General features: G+C 38.9%; 1 protein-coding gene across 1 annotated transcript in view; it reads right to left on the bottom strand.

The window, feature by feature from the left end:
- The window catches only part of spon1b (spondin 1b), a 123,912-nt gene that overhangs the window by 77,231 nt on the left and 19,064 nt on the right, over nt 1–27,617 (bottom strand). Inside the window, exons 3-6 of the mRNA XM_086301911.1 lie at nt 26,281–26,414; nt 12,498–12,571; nt 11,419–11,532; nt 10,486–10,634 (exon numbers count right to left, since the gene is read on the bottom strand). Coding sequence (XP_086158037.1) covers nt 10,486–10,634; nt 11,419–11,532; nt 12,498–12,571; nt 26,281–26,414 — 471 coding nt within the window. The remainder of the gene's footprint in view (nt 1–10,485; nt 10,635–11,418; nt 11,533–12,497; nt 12,572–26,280; nt 26,415–27,617) is intronic.

Raw genomic sequence — 27,617 nt, 5'->3', positions numbered from 1 at the left:
ATGGCTGGTAAGGACATGAGGAGGAAACAGTAGGAGCTGTATGAGGCTACTAAAGGCAGGGCTATAACATTTTTCTGTCATCATTTTATTATAGATTAAGTGCAAGAGTTGTTAGGTGTGGATAATTAGATTATAGTTTATTGCAATAGCAAGTTGTGCCTTGTTCTCAGATAGACAGCAAGTGGAGAGTGATGTATGAAATGATGGGAAGGAAGGAAGAAGAGAAGCAAAGAGTGATTCACAGGCAGAGCCGAGTTTATGTCACAGTTTTTCGTTGCCTTATGGTTCCAAGCGCTGTCACCAATCTTTGCATTTTGTTATTATCTCATGACACTTGTTTAATCAGCTACCATCTCTCCTGTGGACTTTTTAATGTCTACAGTCTCAGATCAACACAGCCCTGCCCTTCCCATATTAGATTCTTGATGAATGTGTGTTGTTGTTATTCAGCATGGTTCAATGTGCCCCTTTTTAACTTTGAGCACCCGCCCCTTTAAACCTCTCTGCACGTCCCTGCTTTTAACATCAGAGTTGGAAAAGCTGAAATAGCAAAGGAAGAAAGTAACCTTTTACAGCAGGTCAGCATTCCCTTTCCCCCACTCCATCCCAACTTTTCACCCTCTCTGATACTGGTTTTGCCAGAGGTCTCTTCCTGTTAAAAGGGACTTCTTCCTCGCAACAGAAAGACTTTTAACCTACAATATAAAGCACCATGAGATCACTGTTTTTGTAAACTGATAATAAAAAAATTTAAATTGTATTTAAACTGAACTTTCAAAAAAAAGTATAAAATTTCCTGACATGTTTTAAGGATGGATGAAAAAATTTAATAATTAAATTTTGAACAAAGTGGACAAAAAAGAAACTGCAAAGAGAAACAAAAAGCGAGACAGAAGATAAAAGTATAAGATAAGTAACTTAAGGAACTAAAGTTTTTCCACTTTGAAGAGGGAATGGGGAAAAAAAGAAAATAGATATTAATAAAGGCAATTCCTAATGAAATGAAATAATGAAAATAGGTTCAGACTAGCAGCAGAAAGCCACAAACCTCTTGCCATGACCATCCTCTGTGGCACAGAGGTCACTGTGACACATTTCAAACTTTTTGTGAAAGTGAGATTTTAAAAGCGTCACTTTGGGCAGAGAAAATGTCAGATGCAGTTTTCCCCAGGGAGATCTGATAGGTAGTAGCTCAGGGCAGTAAATGGTCAGGTCTATGGCTCAGGGCAACGTTTGGAGCGAAAACCTGTGTCTGTGACCACCTCTGTCCACCTCTCTTTATACCCCTGCCTCCTTTGTGTCCCTGTTTTAAAAGGAAAAAAAAAAAAAAAACATGGATTCTGGCTGCTGCCTACAGTGCTAAAAGCTGAACAAAAAAATGGTTTCCACAACAACAGCTGTAGTCATAACACACAGTGCCCTGAAGCGCTTGCTGAGCAATGCATGCGGAAAGAAGAAGATTGCGATTCACAAATCCTTTCAGAGGTAAGCTGGAGTGTACAAGTAAAATCACCATTAAGGCAAAGAACGAAATTAAGGTAATTAAAATGTGACCAACACTTCTTCATTTTAAAGTTGATACAAATTTCTTGTTGGCCAGCAGCTCTTGACATTTCTCTGTCTGATCTTGACGTGATCACAGCTGGTTGAGAGTACGTGGCATTTCAGTGGAAGTAATAAATCAGGTAGCTGCAGGTTTTTTTTGTGTCCTCTATCGTGAGCTGTGGCATTAACAAGGATGAGAACGTAATCCCTGGCCAGCAGCACTTTACATTTTACAACCTCCATTCATGTGATGGTTATAAACTCTCTGCCTCATGTGACATTTGAAACCAATCAATAATTAAATGCGGCGTGTAATTTTGTTTCTTGAGTTGGAGAGTGGTGACATTAAAACATACTTTTGGGTCCCAAAGGGACAAAAATCTCTCATACTTGTCTGCTCTTAACCTGCTGACATGAGTGATTTTCACTTTAGTTCACTAAAGTAAAAACCAGACACTTAGCATTATTATCACAGTGGTGGCACCAAAGGTTATTTAGGAATCATTTGTGGATGATCAAGAATTTGTAGCATATTTAATAAGCTGCCCCATACAACTTGCCAATAAGAAGATTCCACGTCTTTAAACAGGATTTAAACAGCCAAACCATAAGCGAAACGTCAACATTAAAAACACACACTGATCAGATTAAAACTACCTGACATGGGATTACACTGTGCAGTGATTATCACTGTTTCCCGACAGTAAGGAGGTCCAAACCCAGTGGCTCAGTGGGGCCTGTGTGGAGTCTGCATATTTTCCTGGAGCCTGCACTGTGTTCGCCCATAATAAGGGTGAATCCCGCCTCTAGCCTCCGAGCTCAAGACCTCCAGAAACCCCAAAATGGATATGCATTATCTCATTACAATGCCATGTTCTGCTGGGAAAACTTGGACCCTTTGTCTGGATGTCACTTTCAAATGCATCACCCACCTAAAGTTTGCTGCAGACCTCATTCCTCAACTAATGTCTCTGTAGCCAGCATGAGCAGAGCATGTTGTCATTACAGTGGCAATTCCCCTTAGCAGTGAGCTCTCCCATTAGGATAACATACCCCATCACAGTGGAAACTTGCTGGTTAATTTATGAATGAGAAAAATCAACAAAAAACACAAGGTGCTAATCTAGTCTCCAGATCTCAATCCCATCGAGCTTTAAACAAGCCCAAGCCCTCACAAAGCCCAGAGATTCCATGTTCCCATCATCACTCCAAAGCAAACACTGCATCTGTGCTTTACCGCTAAAAGGATACAACAGCTGACGGTAGCACAGCACCCCTGAATTTCAGGGATTTCACATTTTGCCAGGTGAATTGCGTTTTGATAATCTTGATAACCATCTATCAACATATGAACATATGATTCTTTTATACTTCAAAGTTTCTTAATTCGTGTTGTAGTCTAAGAAGCATTTTGTAAATCACCTTTGATTATGTTGCATCCACATAAACAGTCTGTGTGAAGTACAAAAGAAGGAATGGATAACTTTTTAGCTTTAAAAAATGTTTCTGCATCCACTAACAGTGAGAGAGTGCCAGCAACGCGTGTGCTTGCCACACCAAAAGCCCTGAAATATTGTCCAGCGTCCCCAGAAGCAAAGTCAGCAGGTGACCGATAATGGGTTCCCAGATTGCATCGTTTGTAATGTAGGCAGCAGGTTTTGTGAACGTGTTCTAATTCAATGCATTAATCACAACAAACATTTGCAATACAAGTAGTCAGACCAGGTAAAATGTAGTTATACACACATCTGTATTAAACACATTGTGCTGTGGAACTACAGAGCTGGGCGATATAAGATTTTTTCATTTCACGATATGTTTTTTTCATTTCAGGCAGGCGATAACGATATATCACGATATAAGCCAAATAACTATATTTGTAAGATTTAAATGTGCCGTTGCTCACAAGTAAAATGTGAAATAATCAGCAGCTTGTTTTTATTTAAATATTTATTTCCCATAATAAGTTCAACAGGGTAGATGTACTTAAGGAACATGAGACTTTTTCAGATAAATAAAGGCAAATATTGCAAACTACACAAAAGGCAGCCGCTAAAGCGTTTAAGTTTCAAAATAGAACAACCAAAACAGACTACTAAATTGTCAATTCTACTTGGAAACAAAATATTAATTCTAAAAATAAATCTTAGTTTGTTTTACAGAAGAACAGACAAAATTGACTAACTTTTGTCAATATCAAATAAACTGAGAACTAAAAGGAAATTCTCAATCTCTCCTTGTTGTATAGCTTAGCTTTTCCAACAGTTTTAACAGTTACTTAAAACAAAAGCCAAATGGCGAATTAGCGCTTCCAGTGAGAGATTGAGCATGCACCGGTTTATTGTATTTCCAGACTTGCTTTCGGCACAATTTACAGTGCACGCTACTCTGTTTTTTGTCAGACTTGAAATAGCCGAAATAACTTCACACTACGGAACTTCTATGGCTCTTCCGTTCGACAATCTCTCCGGCATTGGAACCATCATCTGTTTTCTCTTCGGTAACCTTCGGTCACATTCTCGGTTGATTTTTCTCTAGTCGGCACACTCATTTCCTCCATTACCCGGGCGGCACGGCGGCTGGCTGCTTCCCAAACAAATACACATGTGCGGCTTGGCACTTGTGCTGTACGTAGCAAGTCACGTGACGTGACGCTGCGGCTTTGATTGGTTGCTACTTAATTTGGATTGGCTGTTCTTTTTTTTTTTTTAAGAGGACAAGAGCGGTGAGGTCTATCGCAATAGTTTAATTTTTCTATCGAGAAAAAGTTATTTCGCAATAGATATCGTTATCGTTCTATCGCCCAGCTCTACCTTATGGTGATTCGCATGTGTTACCAATTAAATTCCTTCAACTTGCATTAAATATATCCTAATATTGCTAATGATGCTGATTAAACAAACAATGGAATGGCAGTTTTAAAAAATTTGAATAAAATCCTTTAAACTCTACCTGAGTGTAGTCGTAGGATTACAGGTACTATAAAAGGTCTGCAGCTTATTAACTTCAGTAAACTGCCAACAGCACTTGAGGTTACTGGCATGTTTAAATCTGCAATATAATGCTCTATGTGCACTGTGATATGAGCAAATTTTCCACAGGCTCATGCATGTTGGGCTGCGCCCGCAGGGCATTTGTGCAAACGGGAGTGGATGCCAGGTGCAGGAGGAGGACGGACGGCAAGATCGGCAAGTTCAGCTTGACCAAGCAGGAGAGGACTGTTGTAAGTCGTGTCTTTAATGAACGCAGAGGCCTTGTGAAAAAATGTCACAGCTGTTCACTCTTTTGTAATGCGACACACGCGGCTCTGTCAACATCATATTTAGCATCTAAATGTTTATGTACAGAAAACCCTGTGTTTAACTTTCAATAGGTTATTAAATCTCATGTCATTACTTTCTAATAGAGTATATGACGTCTTCTGCTGCAGCACCTTTCTGACAGAGATGTTCTGGCTTGTAGGTACATCATCACAGTGAGAGCCCTGAGGTCTCATCTCCCCTCCCCGGCCTGTCTGTGTCTCTGTCTGCCAGTCTGCTTGTCTTGTGCCGGGCTTAGGCGTTTGTTAGATGGGGAGCATTGGCTGGCGCTGCGATGGAGAGGTTGGTCTTAAGGCTTTGTCCACACATCACCACAGCTGATTGCTCCTCTGGATGGTTGGGATTCTCAGCTAAGACAGGGATTACTGACCCATGTCGGCTTCCCACCTTTACAGCAGCCACTTCGATGTTCACCCAGTCTGAACCTTAATGCCCCAGCGAATTGAAAGAAAAATGTGTATGTGTGTATCTGTGTTTTACTTTTCTTGTGCCTGAAACCTTGGAAAGTTAACTAATATATATTTTTGAAACAGATACCCAACTATACATAACCCAGCTTAAAATAACAAAGCACAGGGCCCTGTGTGGTATTGGTATTTTGGTACCAAGCACATTTTTTGAGATTGCAGCTTCAAGCAGGATAATGTGCCATGTCGCAAAGCTCAAATCATCTCAGACTGGTTCTTTGGACAATGAGGTCACTGTATTCAAATGGCTCCCACAGTCACCAGATCTCTATTCAATAGAGCTCCTCATGGATGATATGGAAGATTTACAGAAAAGTTGCAGCAACTGTGTGATGGTGTCATGTCAATAAAGGCCAGGATTGTTGAGGGGCCAAGGATGCTGTATCTGGAACACAGCTCATGCAACAAACTCAAAATCATCAGTTTACTGTCCATAGCAATTTACTCTTTACCGTTCACCTTTAGGATATTACTAGGATATGAAATCATTCTTTCAAACTGAAAAGAAGGAAAAATGTCATTCATACTTATCTGCAGTTTAACATGTATAGTAAACGCCAGTATCACAAAATTCCGTTCCAAGCTGAGTAAAGCAGATGTTCTTTCTTTTCATCAACATCTCTAGCAGTGTAAAAATGGGCTGACTTGGCTTATGATTAAAAACTAGCGAATCGACAACCTCAAGCAAAGTACAACAACAAAAGAGCAACATGAAAGAGGTGCCATTCTCCCTCTTATGCGTCAGTGTAACATCAAAACACATTTCAAGCTGCTATTTTGAGGCAGTCAGTAGGTGCATTTAAAACTACATAAAAATTCATCTTAGTCAGTGCACATATAAATGAGAGCGTTAGAAGTTTTCCAAAAAAAACCAAAAAACTGTACCAGATCCTGATCATTTGCTGTTTACAGCACTTCAGATTTAGGTTTGTGATGCTGACAAAAGCCAAAACCAGAAACAGACACTTGGCATTCAGCACATATTGTGGACTTTTCCTTTGGAATCAATTTTAAATACTGTACAATACATAAATATCCGTTTCACTGCCACTTATTGAAGTAGTGTAGCCGCTCTGTCTCAGCTATCCAAGCTCACACTGGATGAGGAGCAGGATACGACTGACACGCTGCCAGTCCAAAACAGCGCAAAAGTAGCTTTCAAACAGGATGATGATATGGACCATGGGCAGTCAACAAAGTGTAACACACTGCAACTTCAACCACTGCATGCTTGAAAGACCAGCTAACAAAGGCAAGTCATCATTTGGGGAAGGCAAAATAAAGAAAATGTTGATAATGTGTTCCTGAATTCACTGAATCATATAACACAAGTATGGAAACACTTTTAAATCCAAGTGGAAATGTCAGCTTTGTGTTAACACTGTAAATAAAGGCATTTAGCATCTGTTCCTCCAAATAACTCTACAGATCTTTTAAACTCTTTAGAAATGAGAGACAAAGGTACAGAAACCAAATGACATTTCCATAAATTTATACCATATTATTAAATTTACTAGTATACATTACTAGTACAATTATAATATATTCTTACTGTATATGACTATTTTCATTTTTTGTATTTTTGAACTACTGGGTTGATACTGTATTTATATATTTTTTAACTTATATATGTTATAGGTTTAGTGTATCTTAACGGATATGAATATAAAAATCTTAGATAAATAAAAATAAGCCAGCCTAGCATATTGAAAGACTGAAACACTGCAGGTCTACATTTTCACATGAACAGGACATACCGATTAAAAAAAAAAACAACCTTTTGAATCATGGGCGTATTAGAAAAAGTTTTTAAGACTTGGTACAAAGTCCAGCAACTTGATAGCTGACATTCCAGTGTACAATCGGGCTGTTTCATCCAACAGCTCAATAGCTAACATTCCAGTCTACAGTACACAATCAAGCCATCTCATTCTACCATGAGACAGGCTGAAGTTTTCATTGTCTCAGGGTGGTTATTAGCCCCAGAGACAGACAGAGCCAGCCAAGAGAGGAGTTAGGGCTGTCTGTCAGCTTATAATGTCTCCACACAACAGCCCAAACCTAAACTGACAGGCACACACCACACTGACAGCCCACCAGCACCACGCTATTGTTCCCTCGCAAATGGCCAGGACGCACCTATCAGTGCCCACAGAAACAGCGTGAGGCAGAAAGAAAACACGCAGAGACATCCATATACTTTAGGTCAAAGCAGTTCACACAAGCAACATTAATGTAACATTTTAATCAGAAGACAGAAGACTAAAATGCACTATCACAGTAATCACAGTTTTATAACACACTAACATACTGAACATTAATGTTAATGTAAACTGAAACACTGTGTAAACTAAAATGACTGCCAGCTCTTTTGAGAGATGGACAAGAGAGCTTATACTATTTATATTGAATATTTCTGTGTAAAATAAATGCACGTTATAAAGTGTTAGTGGTATACAGCAAAATAGGCTCTTTTAATGCAGTCCAACGTTTTTGCTATGTGCAATCACTGACATCATTTTATTTTTCCCCAGTCTACCTGTTATGACATCTGTTTATTATAACCTTATTTTGTTTCCACAGTACATCGTGTGATTCTGTGCTTTAGACCTGAAAATTCAGTTTGACATTCCCTTAAAGTTTGGAAATATCCTATAATCAGGTCTTACAAATCAGCTCTTTGCTCCTTCTATATTTCTGGAAAGCAAACAGGGAGACAGGAATTAATGAAAGAAACGGCTGAAATAAACTAGAACTATATCATTGTATTATTTAAAAATTGTATTTATTAATTCATTTTTTGCGAAGAGAAGCCTTCACAAAATTCCTAAACAGTCACACCTGCATTGCAGGCAAGGGGAAGAAAGGGCATTGTGTTCATAGTAGTGGTGCTGGACAGAGAACGATGGGCTCCAGCTATTCTCCTTAGAGCAGGATTGCTTATGTAACTTTAATGCACTTTAGTTATAATTACATAAAGTTATATTCTTAACATTAATCCTGTTTTCTCATCCTCTGTTACTGCATAATGATTATTGGCAAATGACGCTGCAACTGAGGCTATATTCCCCAACCAAAATAAGAAATAAAAAACAGAACAGGGAAATGGAAAACGAGATTTTTAGGTCCTTTCACCAGAGTCAGAATCAAATGTATCAGATTTCCACCACATGCAATCCACTTTAAATCTTTACATTCAGCAGCAGTTAGCTACCTGTGTAGCCAACACAACAGTTACTTGTACCAGGAGCTTAAATGGAATTTCATGGTAAGAAGAATTAATCTAGACTGGGGGTTCAGCGCTTGCAGGATCCTGCAAGGGAGCCTTTGGGCTTTGTTACCATTAGTGCCTTACAATGACCCAACCTGCTGCTGCACTCGTTCATCCAGGAGTGGTCGATGGACCCCTGCGGGGGATGCAGCGAGATGATGTAATTTTATTGACGTTATAAGATAAAAAGAACTCAACTTTTACTTTTCTCTTGCGCTTGAAAGTCTGTGACCAATAATACCCTTAATGTCCCAGCATGTAAGGCAGAAGGACTCATCAGACACTTTTGCATTTGCTTTTTAACCCTACATACAGAGAAGAACCCAACAATCATATGACCCCCTATCAGCATGCAGTTTGGCAACAGTGGGAAGGAAAAACTCCCTTTTAACAGGAAGAAATCTCCAGGAATCTCTTGAGTAATTAAAGAGTCTAACTTCCAAATAACTACATTTTATTCACAAATTTTTGCTTAATTTTGCTGCTGTAGCCACAGAGCCCCTGATTTCTGAGAAATTCAGTGATTTAAAAAGTCTTTTTTCTAAACACTACCCTTTTTCTACATTTCAGCTATACTTTACTAAATCAAAGCTAAATACTTGTTTTGACACAACAGAGCAGAAACACTGTGGACTGCAGAGACACAAGCACGAGTCATCAGAACGGAAACTAAAAAATCTAAAAACAAAAGTCTGAATATGATCTGGTCTGTATATGATTGGGTAAAGATTTTGGCTTTTATAGGCTGGTTTTCAGAACCTTTTATTCACAAATTCATCCATATAAGATTTTACATGATGAATGGAAAAATTGAGGATAGAAATAAGGTCTTGTGCTGATTATAAATGTCTGAAATGCAGTTCTCAGTCACGTATTGCAGCAAGTAAACTCCAAGTGAATGAATGAATATCATTTATAGACGGCAGGTTGAATTCTAATTCAGGATGAAGCTATGCAATTTGCAGTTGAATCCTTCCACGCCACCTTATAGTTGCTGGGACTAATCCCAAGATGTAAAAATCACTGTTCCTTTAAGAATTGCAGTACATAAATGTATGAAAAAAATGCCTTTTGGTAGTCCAGCATATAGCTATAGGAAATTATATATTATATTGACAGACATCCAAGCATTTGGGTTACACACACACACACACACACACACACACACACACACACACACACACACACATACACACACACACACACACATGCTCAAGCAAACCTGTCAGCTGTGTCCTGTTATGCACTCTTCTCTATCTGCGCTATGTTTCAGTTTTGCCACACGCACACACGAAGAAGAAGAGCTGAGACAACAGCTCGTCCTCCCAGTGTGCTATCCAGTGAATGCCTTCCAAAAATATCCGATCCCCTAAAGGCATAGTTCAGTCAAAAGAAGTTTGCTGATGGTTTCCAAAGGAATCTGATTTCATGCAGTGGCTAGCATTAAAAGCTGTCAATATGCATCTGTTTTAATAAGCAGAAAGATCATAGATAATAATGCCGAGACATGATGTGGAGATGGGAGTGTCACTGTGGTGCTGCACGTTCATCAGCTGCAGCTTTGAAAATGCGTGTTTGCTCAGCGTGCGTGTTGGTGTGTGTGAGCAATATTTCAGCTTGTTCTTCGAGCAACCTGTCATTAATCTCACAGTATGTTGTAATAACCCTCGAACCTGAGCGCCTCAAATGATGATTATACCATATACACTGTTATGGTCTAGAATTGGTGGTTTTTATTTATACTTTTGATGTGTCGTGCCACTAGAACTTTTAATCCAACATGATGGGAAAGGATCATATGAAAAGATAGGAAAATAACACTGACACTTCAAAAACGGAGTGGGTGAGAACCCACAGAGAATCCGTATGATGGTAATCCTACCTTCTGTCGAATCTCTTCTTCCATCTTGATGGGGGAGCCAAACTCAGCCACCTGACGGACTCCCTCACTGGCATAGCCTCCGTACTCCCACAGCACATAACTTCTGGAATGGGATGCACCAATCAGAGCTGACCAGTGGTTGGCACGTCCTACAACACAGGAAGTCAGGAACACTCTTAACTCACTGAAGCTTATGACAACATGTTTATGATTTTTTTAAAAGAAAACTTTTGTTTCAGTTCTTTCATTCACTCATCCTGACTCTGTGCTCATGTTTAACATCTTTAATTTATTTCTACTAGCAGTTTCAGTTACCAGAAGTTACCACAATTGGTTAAGTTACAGTTGTACACGCGTTATGTGTTGGACTGTGTACAGAGACTTAGTGAAATCTCGTCATTTACCACGAGGAAACCTTTATAAGCCAAATACTATATAGACATATGTCATCTAAACCTTCATAGAACACAGACTTGTTTGTTGTGTCTATACCAGTGTACTTACACTTGCCAAGTTGTGAGTGTATAAGGCAAGCATATCCTAAAGCTGAGTTATAGGAATGCTATACACTTCATATCCTCAGTGGCTGCCATCTGGGCTACACATCAATCACATTTCAGACATCAAGATGAAGAAAGCGCTAATTCTACCTACCTAGCTAAAAGTGATTTTTATCAAGCAGAACATGTAAACTGGATTCAAACCCAGCACCTTCCACCTATTTATTCACTTATTTATTTACTATGAGCTGAACTTAAAAAAATGTCAAAATGTCAAATTATCAAACAGTTTTTTTATCGTTTCTGTCATCACGCTGCCATCTTACAATACTTTTATACATTTTTCATGCAGACCTACAGAGCATTTCCAGGTACCACAGTGCACTGTGTACATGTATGCATCAGTCAGAAGATGTTGAGAAGCTGAACTCACTTGGATAATCTTTAGGATGTACTTTCTCCGACCAGTTTCCATAAAAGGTGAGTCTGTACTTGGCGGTTCCACAGGCACAGCACTCAATGGCAGGAGCTTGTGTAGCTTCACCCTCTACGAGGAGACAGAATGCGACGATGACAGCACAAACAAAATGACACTCGGGTGTAAAAATTTAAGGTTAATCGGGACGCAGGGCCCTGATTAGTCCTAAAAAACACATTTCTGGAGTAAACAAACAGACACACCGAGGTGCAAGGTTTGATATAAATGCACACCTGCATAAATTACCTGGCAACTGACAATTTGGAATCACCGAGAATGACACAAAATTACATCCCCGGAATAAACCGGTATTAAAATGACACATTAGCTTTAACTCAGGCTTATAAATATTCAGATTTTGCCCAGGACCAATGTTTTGCAAAGGTAGGTCAAGGGGATTTCTTGAATATTTATGAATCACCAAATTATTAAAAAAAGAAAGCCTCACTTGACATCTAAGTTATAGCAGGATGACTCACAAGACCTAACTTACGTCAGCAAATTGAAACAGGGCGGCTTGATTGGCTTGCATAATAGCCTGGAAAATTAGATTTCGGAGAGGTAAGGAGGATTTTATGAAAGTAAAATTCCCCTGAGATTAAGTTTGAGAAACCACTCGTCCAGGCTCTCTTTTTTTATTGTACAATAAATGTGTGCATCAGAGCTGAGAGAGTCCTGACGCCTTATTGTCTCGCAAGAGCGCAGTGTTTATCAGGCTGGCTGTGAGCTTTAGGAAGCTAGAGTGCCATTTTTCTCTGCAATGAAATCACAGGTAGCATGAAAGCAGTGGCTGGGCTCTGCAGCGAAACAGAAAGCAATATTTAAATTCCCATGACATCCAGGATTTGTTGTCCTCACAATTTTCCCCAGCTGGCTTTGTTGGTTTGAGATTTTTTTAAATATAGTATGAAATAAAGGGAGGTAATGTGCTCCAAAGACGGAGGGGGGGTAAACTACACGTAGAGCACAGGACACTAGCAACATGATACGCAATCAAGAATGAAAAGAAAGACTGGATGGGCAGCTGTTATTACCTTTCTCGCACAGTTGAACGGTGAGAGAGCCTTCATCCTGGAAATAGATGACTCTCTTCTGGACAATACTTGCCCTGGAGATACAGAGAGACATGTAGTGAGAAAGGCAAAGAAGCAGAAGAAAAGTGAAAGAAAACAGAGAGAAAGTTTGATTGTGGGAGGAGTGCAATAAGAGTAGTAGATGGTTAATAGGTGACCGAAGTGTTTTTTCCACTACATGATCCATTTAATCTTCAGCGGAAGGGGGAGGGTGATGGGCTCCCCGAGGTTAGACAGGGAGTACACATCTTTTCACAGGAGCAACGTCCTATTCTCCAAACCCCATGATACAGTCATCCTGCTGCAATATGAAATGTATCACAGCAATCATGCCCATGGACATGAAGAAGAGAGAGCAGGGATTACAGTCAGAGAAGGAATATAGATCTTTCCATGAATTTTAGATGAAGCCCGGTTCTAAGTTATGAGCTAATACTGGCTGAAAATGAAACTCCCCCAGTGAAAATAGGCTGTTTTACCAGTACTATTTACATTTCTCTTTAGGAGAAAGGAACTGCATTACTCACACTGCACAGATAAAACTCTGTGTGCTCTGGCACTGCTATTGAATCTCTGAGGAAAAGGACAGGAAAATAGGATGAAGAAATTGTTGGAGGAACACTAAGGCATGATGGTCTTACAACACTTTTGCAATAGATTTGCAACAGTTATATAGAGTTCGAAATCATTCCTATGCTCTTATATATTTAGTACAGCTTTTCATAGATGAAAAATTGACTATCACGAACACCAAGCTGCTGCCATTACATTTGCAAACTACGAGTTAAGACACGTTTTATCCTTAATAAACTTGTTCTTCCCAAGAAAACTCGCTAAACTTACTTTTCCAATGTCTTGGTCTCTGGAAGGGCATCTATCTCACACTGGGTGTGTTTTCACACAGCTAAACTATTGGTCTGTGAAATGGTTCAGTGCAGCATAAAAGGACATCTTCGTAGGCAGGAACAGGTCAGAACAGATCAACACATGGTTATGGTTAACGAAGCTCTCACACAACCTGCAAGTGACATTTTAAAGAAACTGTTCTGACCAAGGTGATCATTAACTGGAATAATTCACAAGACCCTTCTAAAGAGCATAACTTGCCAGAAAAAGCCAAAAAAAGATATCAAAAAGTTAAGAAGCATAACTGCTTTATGTAGTTTATTATGAGAGGATAAGAAGGTTGATTATCTCTCCAGACAAACAGATAATTGAATAAACAATGTTTATGTATTATATAAATTTTATTTATAATTAACTAAATCACTATAGTTTTGCTCATCAATGGCTTTACATACATATAATAAATGTACTCGAAGGAACCAGTTGCCAAAAAGAATGAGACACATCATTTAAGACACACTACCCTTGACTTGAGAGGCAAATAAATAAAAAATATATATAATTAGGCATATTGTTGACAACAGGTCATTGTTAACAAGTACAGAGTAATGAATACCAATGTCAAATTTCAAATTGCATTTAAATATTTGATTACAGTAACTCTGATTTTCTTCCTCTGCCAGAAAACCAGAAAATCTTCCTGGTCAAATTTTGAAGGACAGGAAAAAGAATGAGAACTGCCTTGATGATCTTGAGTCCTGTGACTTTGCAGTGCTTTTTCAGTAATTCATGTTTGTATTGCTTGCACATAAAATAAATCACTGGATTAGTTATAAGTTATAAGCTTCATATTTTTTCTCTGACTAAAAAAAACCCAGAACGACTACATTTTAATGGAAATTGTGTCGATCGGATGCAGAGGCTTTTAAATTATAAAATGTAATTACTTGCATTAAGTTTGTGGGTCTTTTCTTTAATGTCTGATTTTAGTGTCTTGGTTTTAATATCTGCTTGTTAGGTAGGTATTCAGGTTTCAATTTGGGGATTTGGATTTTTCCCTCTAACCTTTCCACTCGATATCCATAACGTTGACACTAAATGCAGCCATTTTTCATACCTCTTTCATACATTAAAAAAAAGGTCTAGCAGAAAACGAATGGACAGTATGTTACTGCTTTGCATTAACCTCTTCCTAACCAGGGATAGTTTTGTACTGTCCAGCGAGGCTTCAACACAGACACAGAGAAGTGGTGCAGAATTTGAGAAAAACAAAAAAAGATTTGTTTTGTGTGTGTTCAAATCCCCCCACAGCCCCACAAATATGATTTTCAAAGGCCAAAAATCACACACATCAAGAACCTCATAAAAGCAACACATGTTGATTGCATAGATTGTCCTGAGAAAATGAACCAACTTGATTGTGCATTATGGGACTGAAATTATACAAGCTTCCCCCCTACACACGGAGGTAATCAAGCTTCAGTCATGAAGCCTAAGGTTCTGCAGATATTATGCAATTACACAACATACACCCATTATTATCCTAGATAATGTCTCACAGTAGCAGGAATTTCACAGCGACTCCACCTCATATTGTAGAGAGACATAAACCGAAAGAAAGTGAGCTGAACAACAGTGACGGTGGAGACAGAGGAGGGACGGGCGATATTAAGTAGGAGTTATCGGTTATATTGCTCCTATAAATCTTACATAGGCTGAATGGTGCAATATACCCTGCAACACGGGTTGACTGCCTGGGCATGAAATTGAAAAACAAAAGTGAAATATGCTGACTATTATTTAGGCGCCCTTGACAGATTTAAAGTAAATGTGTTAATAGTTTGACTGGCATTAATTATCAGTTGGTTAAATGTATAAACAACAATATATCTGATAATATGAAAAGATACATTTTAACTTGCCTCCAGCTACACTTTCCTCACTTTATAATATCCTCCCTCTACTAGACGTACATCTTCAGTGCAATCAAGTCTGCATGTTTATTCAATTTAGTTGCGAAATTTTGTCAATTTCAGGCCAGTGCAAGCTCAGAAAAGAGCACTAGAGATGTGTGGGTGGAAACAAGTTGTAACACTGTTGCTGCTTTTCCCGCTGGTCCTAAAAAGGTCAAAGATGACCAAATACAACATTCCAGCAGTGTACAAATAGGGGCTATATGGTAGAATACACACTATAGGCACCGGATGAAAACTGTTGCAACGTATCTGCTGGACAATTTATGCAAAACGCTAAAACTACTGTCGGTAGCTGAATGATGACATTTTTTCAACGTCACCTGTTTAGTTAACACGTGTAGTTCTGCTGTTCTTTGCGTACCACAATTATTAACACGCCTTACAGGCAGGTGGCACAATAGTGTCAGTCTTTGTCATACGTTTTACGTGAATAAAACATTTTAATTTTTTTTAATGGGAGTGACCTTTTAAGTCTGGACTCCTGCAGCAATTATGTTACAGCCTTTCTAATGATCAACAGTCTCTTTCTCCCTTTATGTTGCTGAAGGTTTTTCCTTTCTCTTGTCTTCCATGTTGGGTCTTTGTTCATTCTTGGCTCCCTTTCAGGCTACTTCCAGTTTTATTTTGAAGTTTAGGGCATCCACCTCTTCTTTATTACCTTTCTCTTCCTAGTGCGTTTTTTGTCCGTTCTCTGCAGCCCCATAGGCTGTCTACTGAACTACCTCTTATTTTTGCATTCCCCATTGAGTTTAGTTCAGGCTTCCTATTTGTCATTTCTCTTGTTTTTCTTTGGTTTTTCTTTGTTCTCAGGTTTTTACGTCACCTTTGTGCAGGTTGTGTTCAACACCTTTTGAAATTAGGGGCAGTCTGCCTTCTTCCTTCCGTGTGGCTCATTGAAAGATGATTCTAACACCACACTGGCACTTGTGAATACTGCAGAAGTGAGCATTTCTGTTAGTGAGAAAGTTTTACTTATGGGTTACACATCCGCTGACCTTTAAGCAAAAAAATGAAGAAAAAAAATCACTGATGCACACAGTCTGCATTTTTGCTACAGTTTCCAGCCTTCTATACTCCTGTCTGGCATTTCCTTTTCCTTCATCTCTCTTCTCTTCAGGTTTCTTATTAATCATACTTCTAATGTCTGCTCACTCTTCTTCTGGGAGGCTTTCATTGGCGCTCCCCGCTGAATCTTTGGTATGCTGTTTCGATTAATGTGGGGAGAGCCCCAGGTGGCAAAACCAATACATACAACTGTGCAACTATTCACACAAAAATATCAATTTCACTGCATGATAAATGCTCGATAGAACAATAACAAACAACACAGAAGTAAGGAGAGGAAACTCAACTTAGATGAAAAGATCAAGAATCAATTATCCTGTTCAGTTCTACTCTGAGCATTTATTCAACTATAAGCAAAAACTGTGTATGTGCAGGAAACAATCCAATAAAATGTAAGGCATAAGTTACATAATGATGTATTTATGTTTGCAAATAGGAAGCTGTTAATTGATGAACAAGGATGAGAGCGAATCCATAAAAATATGAATTAACCATTCAGTGCTTGTTCTTTTTTATTAAACGTTTGACGAAACATCGTTTTGTACAAGAGTAATTATGTTACAGTTTGCAGATAAGCGACTATGAATCGCATTGGGTGCACCAGGAATACATTTTTAATTATATAAGGCTGCATTTGTTGGTTTGTTTAAAGTGGAAGTGAAAGCAGAAAACATGTCTGTAAATTGAGTTCAAGTTAGTAATTTAAAGGGTAAGAAAAACGCTGGAGGGCATGTCAAAGTGGGTAAGTTCATTTCATACACTTAACTCCACAACTCTAATGCCATCATTATGTTTTTTGGGGACCTCTGGCCAATTTAAATGCCCATTGTATTAATGAGAAATTAAGTGTTGTTTTTGAGCTGTGTGTTACACGAAGCACATTACAGCGAGGATCGTAACTGAAGACGATCCTTGACTGCACTATGGTGGATCTGGTGAACTCAGGGAATAACCAAAAGGAACTATATAAACCATTTTTTACTATAAATTTCTGAATGGGAATTATTTGCAGTCCATCTAATTGCTGTAGCAGCCTATACCGAAAACTTGTTAATACAAGTCGTTAATACGGGGAGTTATTGTGATGTCAGGATTCACCACTGCCTGCCTGTGGTGCTGGCTAAACACAGGGGGGTCCAAAACCCCATGTGAGGTCAAACAGTCCAGCAGGAATCAGGGACAAGTGTGAAGGTTGAATAAACCCACCAACATGTTTGGGCCTCACAGCAGGCAAAGCAAAAATCAATCTAGAAATGATCAATTTCTTTTTCTATGAATGTATTTGTTTTAGTATTCTGAGAAGCACAACGTTAACAAGAACTGTGTTTTTAAAGGCTGGCCATACTTTAAATAGTCTAGTTTTATAATCAGTGAAAAAGCATTTTCTCTCATTTCTCAGAGAATCAGGACACAAGAGTTTAAACTCTGCTGTCAAACAGATTCAGTGCAGTCAGACCCGTGCCATCACTGAGCAAGCAGATGAATTGTGGCCTCATCCCCTTCCTGGAGTCCTTCCACTAATGGCTTTGGAATACTGATGGAAAGATCAGGCAGGAGGTCAATGTGAGGTGACAATGTGATGAACAGATGGCTGAAGGGCAGAATTGGAGAGAGGAGGGAGATGTTTAAGTGTAAACCCGATCAACAAAGTGATCAACCCCCCATCTTCCCCCATGCACACTCACTTTCTCTCATCGCTATCCATCTCTCTGTCTAGCTCAGCTCTCGGGGGAAACGTCTCCCAACACTAAAAGATTTTTTTCAGGAGTTCGTAAAGATTAAAGAACAGATTCAGGCTGAGCTCATCAGAGATACAGAAGGACCTTAGTGACCTGGTGTGGAAAACAGACAAACACACACATACACAAACACATATCCTACATCCACAGTTATTAGTATACAGGCTCCTCACTCTATTGAAAGATAAAAGTCCTAACAAGGCAGAAATATGAAAACCTTTCTCCTCAGAGCTCTCTTCATAACATGCAGCAGTTGAGTCTGGATGATGCTTTGAAGATGCGGAAAAGGAGGGGAAATATGGGTGGCTCACCATTATTAAAGTAATCTGATATGATTTGACAGTTTCCCTACAAAAAAAGAAATGCAATCAAGTCATGTTTACTACAGTCTCAAGATATAAACAAAACCCTGTAAAGCCAAGAGTTTTCATCTACTGAGGTTTGAAGATCACTTCGAAACGACGAGTGCTCTAGTGCTGTGAGTTTTCTTTTGATAGTTGATGATAGTTTATGTGGGTAGATTAGGAGCTTTGCTTTTTGGTTCAAAGGATGGAAATATTAGCACCAAAAGAAGAAGACGAAAACCTTAAAAGTTACAGAAACTACGGCTTGCGGCTCAAATAACTACATGTCATACATGAAAAGCTTTTTGCTGTGTCAGCGGGGGAAATCACTAAAGCTCACTGAAAAATCATTGCAACATAAAAATTTCAGGGCTGAGAAACAGTTAAAAAAATAACCAAATCAACTTCAAAAGAAACTCAAACCATAATTAAAAATTCAAATTCTATGTAAACCTGGAGCAGTAAGCTTTGTTTGATTTGGGTGTGATGGGCTGTGGGTTCCTTGGACTGTCTCAGAGAGAGCGATGTCTTATTGTCAACAACATCACTGGCTGAAACACTGAACTGAGTAATTCCAGAGATGTGTGAATTAGACCATCAGAAGAGTTGCCGTGGTGACAGGATGTGATGCCTGTGGGTTTGTTGAAAACTCTGGCAATTGGAACTTTTCTGGCAAATCTCCTTTGTGAAAACAACAGTTGTTCAAGTTTCCAAATCAATGATATTTTGTCGCAACGTGTTTTGCTCTAAGTTGGTGTTGGGAAAATCTTATTTTTATGACATCATGATTATCAGGACTGAGCATGTGGCTCATGTCATCAGCAAATGGTAAAAGTTGATCGGTACAAGCTACGTATATACATATAGCCCTGACTCACTCAGCAATATCATGGTTTTAATTCTTTGAGTAAATAGAATCTGATATTTTATATTAGCCAATTATTCGACCATGAAAGAAATGAAAGCTAGAGGAATAAGCCTGTTATCAAAATATAAGTAAAAGGCAGATCATTCAGTTGCTATAATCTCTTTTTTCCACTGAATTATCAGAAAACAGATAAGGCATGCAGCAAATCAATGCTCGTTTCTCTTCCACTGCATTTCAGACATTAAAGTGATGCATTTTTGCTTTTGAAATATTCTCTTATATTCAAGCTCAAAGTTGGCTATATAACAAAGTTGTTTGGAAAAAGTGTTTCAAATTGATAAGGTTATTTTGGTTGTTTCAAATGTGTTTTTCATTCTTGAAAATCTCATGTAGTTTCCTCCTGTACTTGTGAGCAAAAATGCATTATGAGCACAAAAAAGATGTGGGCTACACAGTTACCTTATTTTTTCCAGCATTTTTATATATAAATCAGAGTCAAGTGCCAAGTCATAACTTTTCTTAGATTTGACCAATTTATATATTGAGCCTGCACACAAAGTTAGAGAGACAAGTTTTAGAGGGTTTTGGACGTGTGCAAAGGAGGGATAGTGAATATAGGCCTCCTAATAACAGCAGGATAAGAGGAAGACCAAAAAGAAGATTCATGAACTGAAGGAGGACATGCAGAGCGTTGGTGTGACAGAGGAGGATGCTACAGTTAGGGTGAGATGGAGGCAGATGATCCACTGAGATGATCCCTAAAGGAAGCAGCTGAAAGTAGAAGATATTGATTGAATATGCTTTATTTTTAAAGGGCACGTATTATTCTCCTTCCCAGCGCCATATTTTCATTCGTGAACTCTATTTTTCGATGAATCACAGTTCAAAATAAATGATAATCTCAACAAATAAACTTTATTTTCTTATGTTAGACCTCAACACAGCTCTTCAGTTCATTTTCTGTCTAAAAAAAGTATTTTAGTTTCCTTCCCCAGATCCCTTCAAGCCACATTGAAGGCTTGAAGGGAGGTTGCCCCTTCTAAACAACAGATTTGAACAACAGATGGGTAAGGGTTCTGTCCCTGAGATGAGCATGTGAGGGATGTCCACTCTCACTGACATTATATAAGGTCCAGAGTAGTAAAACCTTACTAACTAGTGACGCTACTGTTCTCATTTATTGCCAATGGATCTTGATTTTTGACATTTCAGAAGATGTCACATGTTCAAAGTAAGCAACTTGCTGTTAAACATAGTGATGTAAGGTACATTTAAAAATTTATTATTTATATTTAACAAAACATCCCTAAATTTAGGGAAATGATAAAAGGGATACCTTTTTGGATTTGAATGTATGAAAGGGTCACAGCCTCTGCAACTGACCACTGACCACAAAGAGAAGTGAGACATTTTAAAGCACACATTGAGTGCAGATCATAGTATGAGCAAGCCTGTAGAAGCTGCTATGTAAAGCTTTTGTCCACCCATACATTTCTAACTATAGCTGCTTTCACACTTGCACGGCCGCCCCATACTTTTCTTACATTTCCCAGCAGAGCTTCTCTGCGCTCTCTAACAAGGCAGCACGCTCGCCTAGACCAACAAGAGCATTTTCCATTTGTCAGAATGCATCTGATGGGAAGATGTGTACATGTAGAAAAGGGCCACTTTGGACGATGTCACAGCATAGTTCAGGATGTCCTCGGATTTTGAAATTCTGCACAGCTGTTCTCATATTGTCATCACAGATAAACACGAGTTAGGCCAACACTAAAAAAACAAACAAAAACGCAGCGTTTCCACCAGAGCTAATTCTGCTCAGTGATAAAACAAACTTACTCAACAAACGTTGGCAAAATTAATATTTAAACATTTCCTCTTTTCAGGCGTTCAGACACTGACGATGGTAGACACAGTTTTGTGCTTTATATAACACTAAGTATATAGCGTATACAAATAGTTTATTTATAAAAGTGTTATACTTGTAGTATTAGAGCCAAAGCATTAAAAATAAATACAGTGAAGCTAAATATGCAGTAGAAAATAACGCATACAGTGCCTGTGAGGGGTTTTTACAGCTTGTTTCCCTCAGCCGGAGGCTACACATTGTTTCCAGACAGACAAAAAAGCCAGATGAATGACGACAACTTGACCAGTTGAGGGGGAGGAGGGCAGGCCTGACGGTACACTACCTGCCTCCAGGAGAGAAGTTACACACAGTTGTTGTTAGTTCCACTGCCAGCGAGAGCTGAGCAGGTATAGCACATGATAGAGAGCGCTATTTAAAAGCTGCAGACATGTTCTGCTTGCCAAGAAACCGATGAGCGTGTTTAACAGCCGGCTTCTTTCAGGTGTTCTCAGCTCACACATTCCTTCACTGTGTGAACTTTAGAAAATCGCTTTTTCCAAGAAGCAGCGATGTCAGGTATGGACATAGCAGTCGTGATAACATGAATATTTTCATCATTGCCTAATCAGTACAGTTTTTACTTATCATTTATTATGTAAACTCTCAAAATGTATTATTATATTATTGACTGAGTTTGCTATTACTATCCACGCCACTGTAGCTACTAATGTTTTTATCACGTGAGTCTGTGTGTGTAGTGTGTAACGGGTAAAACTGACCCCGACACTTTGAGCCCCTGTTTTGTGATGGCACGACGTGCATCTGAGGTGTTTAGTCAACAGTGCAATAATATCATTTTAAATTTCCATCACTTATAATAAAACAAAACTAGATGCTGGAATCAGAAAAGTTGTTAATTGTTTAGTTTAGTTATTAATTGATTATTCAAACTGTAATTCATCAATGTTGATTATTATAGGACTGTAGTTACCATAGAAACCGCTAAGATCTGGCAGTTGTTTCACTAAAAGTCAGACGGAAAGGAAGCAAACCTACAGTTCAATCAGGTTAGCTACAGTAGGCACACTCACAACCTCAGACATAATCCCTTACATGCACTACAGCTCAAAACTCTGATGGAGTTTTATAATTGACAGTTTGAGTAACAGACACGATTTTTATTCTCTTGGGAGTTTCTTTAAAATTAATCTGACAGTCTGACAGACTTTGGACAACAAAATAAAACAAATAAATAATATGTTGTTCAAAAAAATTAGAGGAACACTTTTTAGTCCGAGTATAGTGACAAATCAATTAAATTTCTGGGAATCTGATCGGCTCATTTAGGTAGCAGAGGCTGTTTTTAATCCGTTTCAGCTGTTTTGGTGTTAAATTAAAAACAGGTGCACAAGAGGGGCAACAACGAGACAACCTGCAAAACAGGAGTGGTTTTACAGGTGGAGGACACTGACATTTTTTCCCCTCCTCATCTTTTCTGGAAGGAGGCTGCAGGGAAGACCCAGGACACACTGGAGATCTTTCTAAACCTGTCAGTTTACTGGGTGTTCACTTTCCCAGCAACAAAGCACGCAAAATACAGGAGTGGATGTAATAGCAATTAAGTACACTACAATAAGAACAAAAAAGGCTTCCCAAAAAGTGTTAAACCTAAAGTAACATAATGAGCTAAATAAAAGAAGCTCACAGAGAAAGCCTTTTATTTCTTGGTTTGCAGTTAAGACCAAAACAGACAAACAGAACTTGCTTTTGTAACAAACAATTAACATCTCCAAAGCACTGACCCCTGTGTGTTAGTTTCTTCCATGCAATGCAAGTTTTTCTTCTAGCAACCTGTGCGCTGCTGCTCATGTTCGGTGTATAAAACACAAAGCAACTATTCTTATAAAGTTTGAAAGCAGATCTTGCTTTTCACCACTATATTTTTTTTTTAATAAGAAGAAATAAAAACCTGCAGCTGATTTTGCAATTTAAAAAAACAAAACAAGACCCTCTTTTTAAATGCTACAGTTGTCACTAACAGCTTTATCACCCCCCCTTGCAAAAAATTATAATTGCAATGATTCCAAAATAGCAGGTGTTGAAGTTGGCATCGAATGAAATACACAATCCCAGAGGCTTTCTCCAGCACTGAAACGACCAGTGGGCTCATACGGGGGGGAAGAAGTACTGGAACGCTCCCAACTGCAGGAAGCTGTATTTGAAAGTGCCTGGAATGAGCCAAGAGACATGTGTTTGACGTTGTGGACGGACAGCATATTTTTTCTCCAAGCGAGTGAATGCTGAGTGGGATGAAACAGATCGCAAGATAAAGAGAGGCGGAGAGAAGAAGAGCATTCCCACAGTGGGATGAAAATGTGTAGCTTTGCTGTGAAGATTGCTAGAAGAAGTGAAGTTGTGCGGGGTTTTTTTTGCCACTCTCAGAATTGGCCAGGGTAAAGCTACATGATTTAAGACAGCTGCCTGTGTTGTCCACTAAAGCGGTGTTTTATAGCGCAAACCTACTGCAAAGTATCTCCTTCCTGGCTGATGTGAATCTGCTCCTCGACACTGTGAAAAGCATCACGGGAAAAACAGAATAGATCCGAACAAAGATAACATGACGGGCACGTTACAACAGCAGAGAGCAGACCGTTAAGAAAGAAGACGAAGTGAGACGAGGAAGGCGAAGATGTTAAATGAAGTAATACTAAATCTCTATCTCCCAGCTGACAGACAAAAGTGACAGAAAAACGAGGTGAATTTGCATAGCAGATGTTCCACTACATAGGGCTAGATTTATTGAATCGGCAGACACCGGGATGGCTATGTGCCATCTGTCATACAGCAAAAGCAGATAAATTAAAAGTAACAGCTGTGAGTATACGGTGGAGGTGAGGGCAAGTTATAGCAACTCGCTCAGTGGAGGAAGAGATGCATGTCAGGGAGGTTATTCCCTTTGGGAAGTCGGATTGAAGAGATGGAAACAAGCGAGAGAGAGAGAGAGAGAAAGCTAAGAAAAAGAAGGCATACCTGTGGAGAGAAGAGGAGAGAGGCAGACGCCTTCAGAGGTGTGCTCCCTCTGAGTTATCTCAGTTTATCATTTGTATTCTCAAGTTGTCAAAGAGTGGCTCACAGCTACATATTGCCATAAGTCACTGTAGCTGTCTGAGCCCACACATCATTTGTTTTTTCCTCACACATGGCTTGAATTATACGTCACACTCCATCATGTATTAACGGGAAGAGCTATTTGTTTTCTGAGAATATTAAATTTGTAGAAGCATAAAGTGTAGCCATTGTGCATAACAATCATCCCCTTCGTTCACTAAAATCAGCTTTGTATGTTCCCGCTCTGTTTCTCTCCCATAATTTTCATTAAAATCCAGAAAAACAAGTAGCCTTTAAAAAAAATGGTCTAATAAGAATAAATGCCTTTGATTAGTTTGAATCTCAGAGAGAAACATTTCTTTCCTTTTGTTTCTACACCTGTACATTTTGCTAATGCATTTGTAAAAATGGACATAAAAACAACATTTTACTGACTGATTGCGAACAATAAAAACATTACCCAAAGGCAACGGTCAACCCAGACGGCCAACACTCTCTGCTACACCTCAAAAACTGCTCAGGAATGACTCTAGGAACACAATGAAAAAAACAAAGTTCTTATTGTCGAGCATCAGCTGTGTAGGGATCCGCCCTAAAAGCCCCAAGACTGAAAGAGCCAGACCACACTTCATCCTCCAATCAGTGGTGTAAATGTTGTGGCTCATCTGCATATTACACCCCAACCAATATATGCATATGTCGGGTATGCATATATCGATGCATGTTCTTCCTATCATTAGAATTCACATACAGTGCATTTTCTCGCCTTTTTTATTTATTTAAGGAAACACTGTTATCAAAAAAAGAGCTCTTATTTTATGGAGGCTTTAAAATGACTAATAAAAGGCACAACACTGAACAGTTATTGTTCCTCCAGTGCGTGTCTAGACAAAATAATACCTCCTGATACCGTGCACCTTCTTTAGAGTTTCACAGCATTTCTCCTCAGAGTCGCTGGCGCCATTTCACACATGCACATAAAGCTAAGGTCACACACACTCCTGAAATTACACAGAGGTTTAGAGCCCCACCTGCTTCAAACCACAAATTGCCCCCAGTAATCACCATCCATCTCTCCTTTGTAGAGCTGGTCCCTTTACAGAAGCTAATGCGCGCACCAACTAAAGAAACACCTGGCATCAGCTTACTTAATGTGCTGCCTATAACCGATTACGAGTATCTGTAAAAGCAACAATGACCACACCAGTGAACTACATTCACTAACAGGAGAGATTCTGCTTTGCGGTTGTTTTGTGAAGGAAAAGAAAAAGTAAAAAGGGAGTAAAGTGCTCCTGATGTTGTAGAATTATTTAAGATGACACATGGATGTTAATCTGACCTATTCTTATGCTCCTTTCTATTAGATACTGTTGATTTCCAGCAGCATGAAAACCAACTTGCTCAAACTTGCTTGAGTAAAGTTATCTGTCACTTTGACCTTTATGGTTTTGTCACCATGTACAAAAGAAAAAAGAAAAAAAAAACCCACACACAGACAAAACACTCCTATCAGCTAGCAGTGACTGATTTAAAATCTGCCATCATGGCGTTTAAATCCAGACACCTGTGCCTATCACAGTTCAAATAATCTTTCACTATGTGTTATCTTTAAGGTTTGATTTTCCATAAACATGTACTATTCAAGCTTTAACTGGCGTTATCAATCTGAACTTTTAAACCTGTTTTGACGCAAGAAGCAGCTGTTTTTTTTTTCTTTTAACTTTACTAAACGTCTCTGTGATGAATAATCGTAAAAGCAAAATTTGATCTGTCATTGTATATTTTACACATGTTTGTATGGGATATTGTATTTGTTTTAAATGTTATATACCTATGTGGTATGTGACTTTTGTTGCTATGATGCCAGGTCTCTCTTGTAAATGAGATTTTTAATCTCAATGAGATTTTTACCTGGATAAATAAAGGATTAATAAAAAAAAAAAACTTACTTAAGTATAACACAGCCAGTCCCACTGGGTGGTGCTGTCCATAAGACCTGTATCCTGGTGCGTCTGCGAGGCGTGCTCTCTGTCACCGCGGGAGGACAGTTGGTCATGAACTGTGTCTCGTCTTCATCAATGATCTAGAAAGAAAAGGATGAGCATTCAGTATTAAATGGCTTTGCTTCTGAAAAGGTCACTTTGAACTTTATGGCATCATATAATGTTGGTGTTCCTAAAAATTCCCTGGAAAAAGAGAACCCAGATCAATCCAGGCAAGGGAATTCAAAAACAATGTTACAAGCAAGCCTCACAATGCAATACTGCACCTCTATGCTCTGCCAAGTAGCATAGACAATATAGCAAACACAGTACACACAATAGCTTATTAGACAATGATTACTTATATTATTTTAGAAGAGCGTGCATTAAAAACCAGAGGCAGGTAGAGTAGCAGCACAGAACAGAGCAGGCATCAGTGACAACAGATTACACTCTTCAAGTTTATTGAAACTGACGAACAATTACACAAAACATAAAATATTCTGTAGGTTTTCAGAATAAAAGAAATGTAGCAGAAATTGATGTTTCAACAAAATGTGAAATAGAAGCAAAACACTTTTGCGTGCTGTCCTTGTATTTAATGACTTTCTGCAGCACATAAGGAGTGAGATTGTGTGCTGGCTTTTCTATTATTATAATAAACTATACAGAGTTAACTGGAAATTTCTATTTGCAACTTTACACAAATTTGGTTTTGGAAACTCTTTCGTAAGCTGGTTAAAAATATTATATAATTCCCCAACAGCTTGTGTCAGAACAAATGACCAAACATCCTCCAGCTTCTGTCTCCTGAGGGGCACCAGGCAGGGGTGCCCACTCTCCCCTTCACTGTTTGCAATTTTTATTGAGCCACTAGCAGCAGCAATTAGACAGGCTACAACAATTAAGGGCATAAAATGTAAGAATGTAGAACATAAAATCAGCCTTTATGCAGATGATGTGTTACTTTTTCTCCAAAACTCACAAACCAATCTCTCTGTGGTAATTGCATTGATAAACTCTTTCTCAAGAGTCTCAGATTATTCAATTAATGTCACGGCGAGTGAGATGAGCCGTATAAAAATAATAAATGAGGATCCAATTGCAGGCAGTAGTGGAGGAGTGAAGGTGGTTTATTGGACACGAAATAAATATAGACAAACAGCAAATGGAGCACGAACTAAACTAGACTGGAGACAACTAAACTACTGAATACAAACCGGAACTCAAACATGAAGCAAGGTGGACGACGGTACAAGATGGTGACGGCAGGGAAACACACAGATGACGCAGGGTGGAAACAC

The sequence above is a fragment of the Aulonocara sp. 'chitande type north' Nkhata Bay genome, linkage group LG7, assembly GCF_057382095.1.
Source record: "Aulonocara sp. 'chitande type north' Nkhata Bay isolate Kocher_YH1m ecotype deep benthic linkage group LG7, A_spYH_male_GT1.1, whole genome shotgun sequence".
Classification (NCBI taxonomy): Eukaryota; Metazoa; Chordata; class Actinopteri; order Cichliformes; family Cichlidae; genus Aulonocara; species Aulonocara sp. 'chitande type north' Nkhata Bay.
The sequence above is the reverse complement of the archived record's forward strand: the minus strand, read 5'-3'. Positions and strand labels throughout refer to the sequence as shown.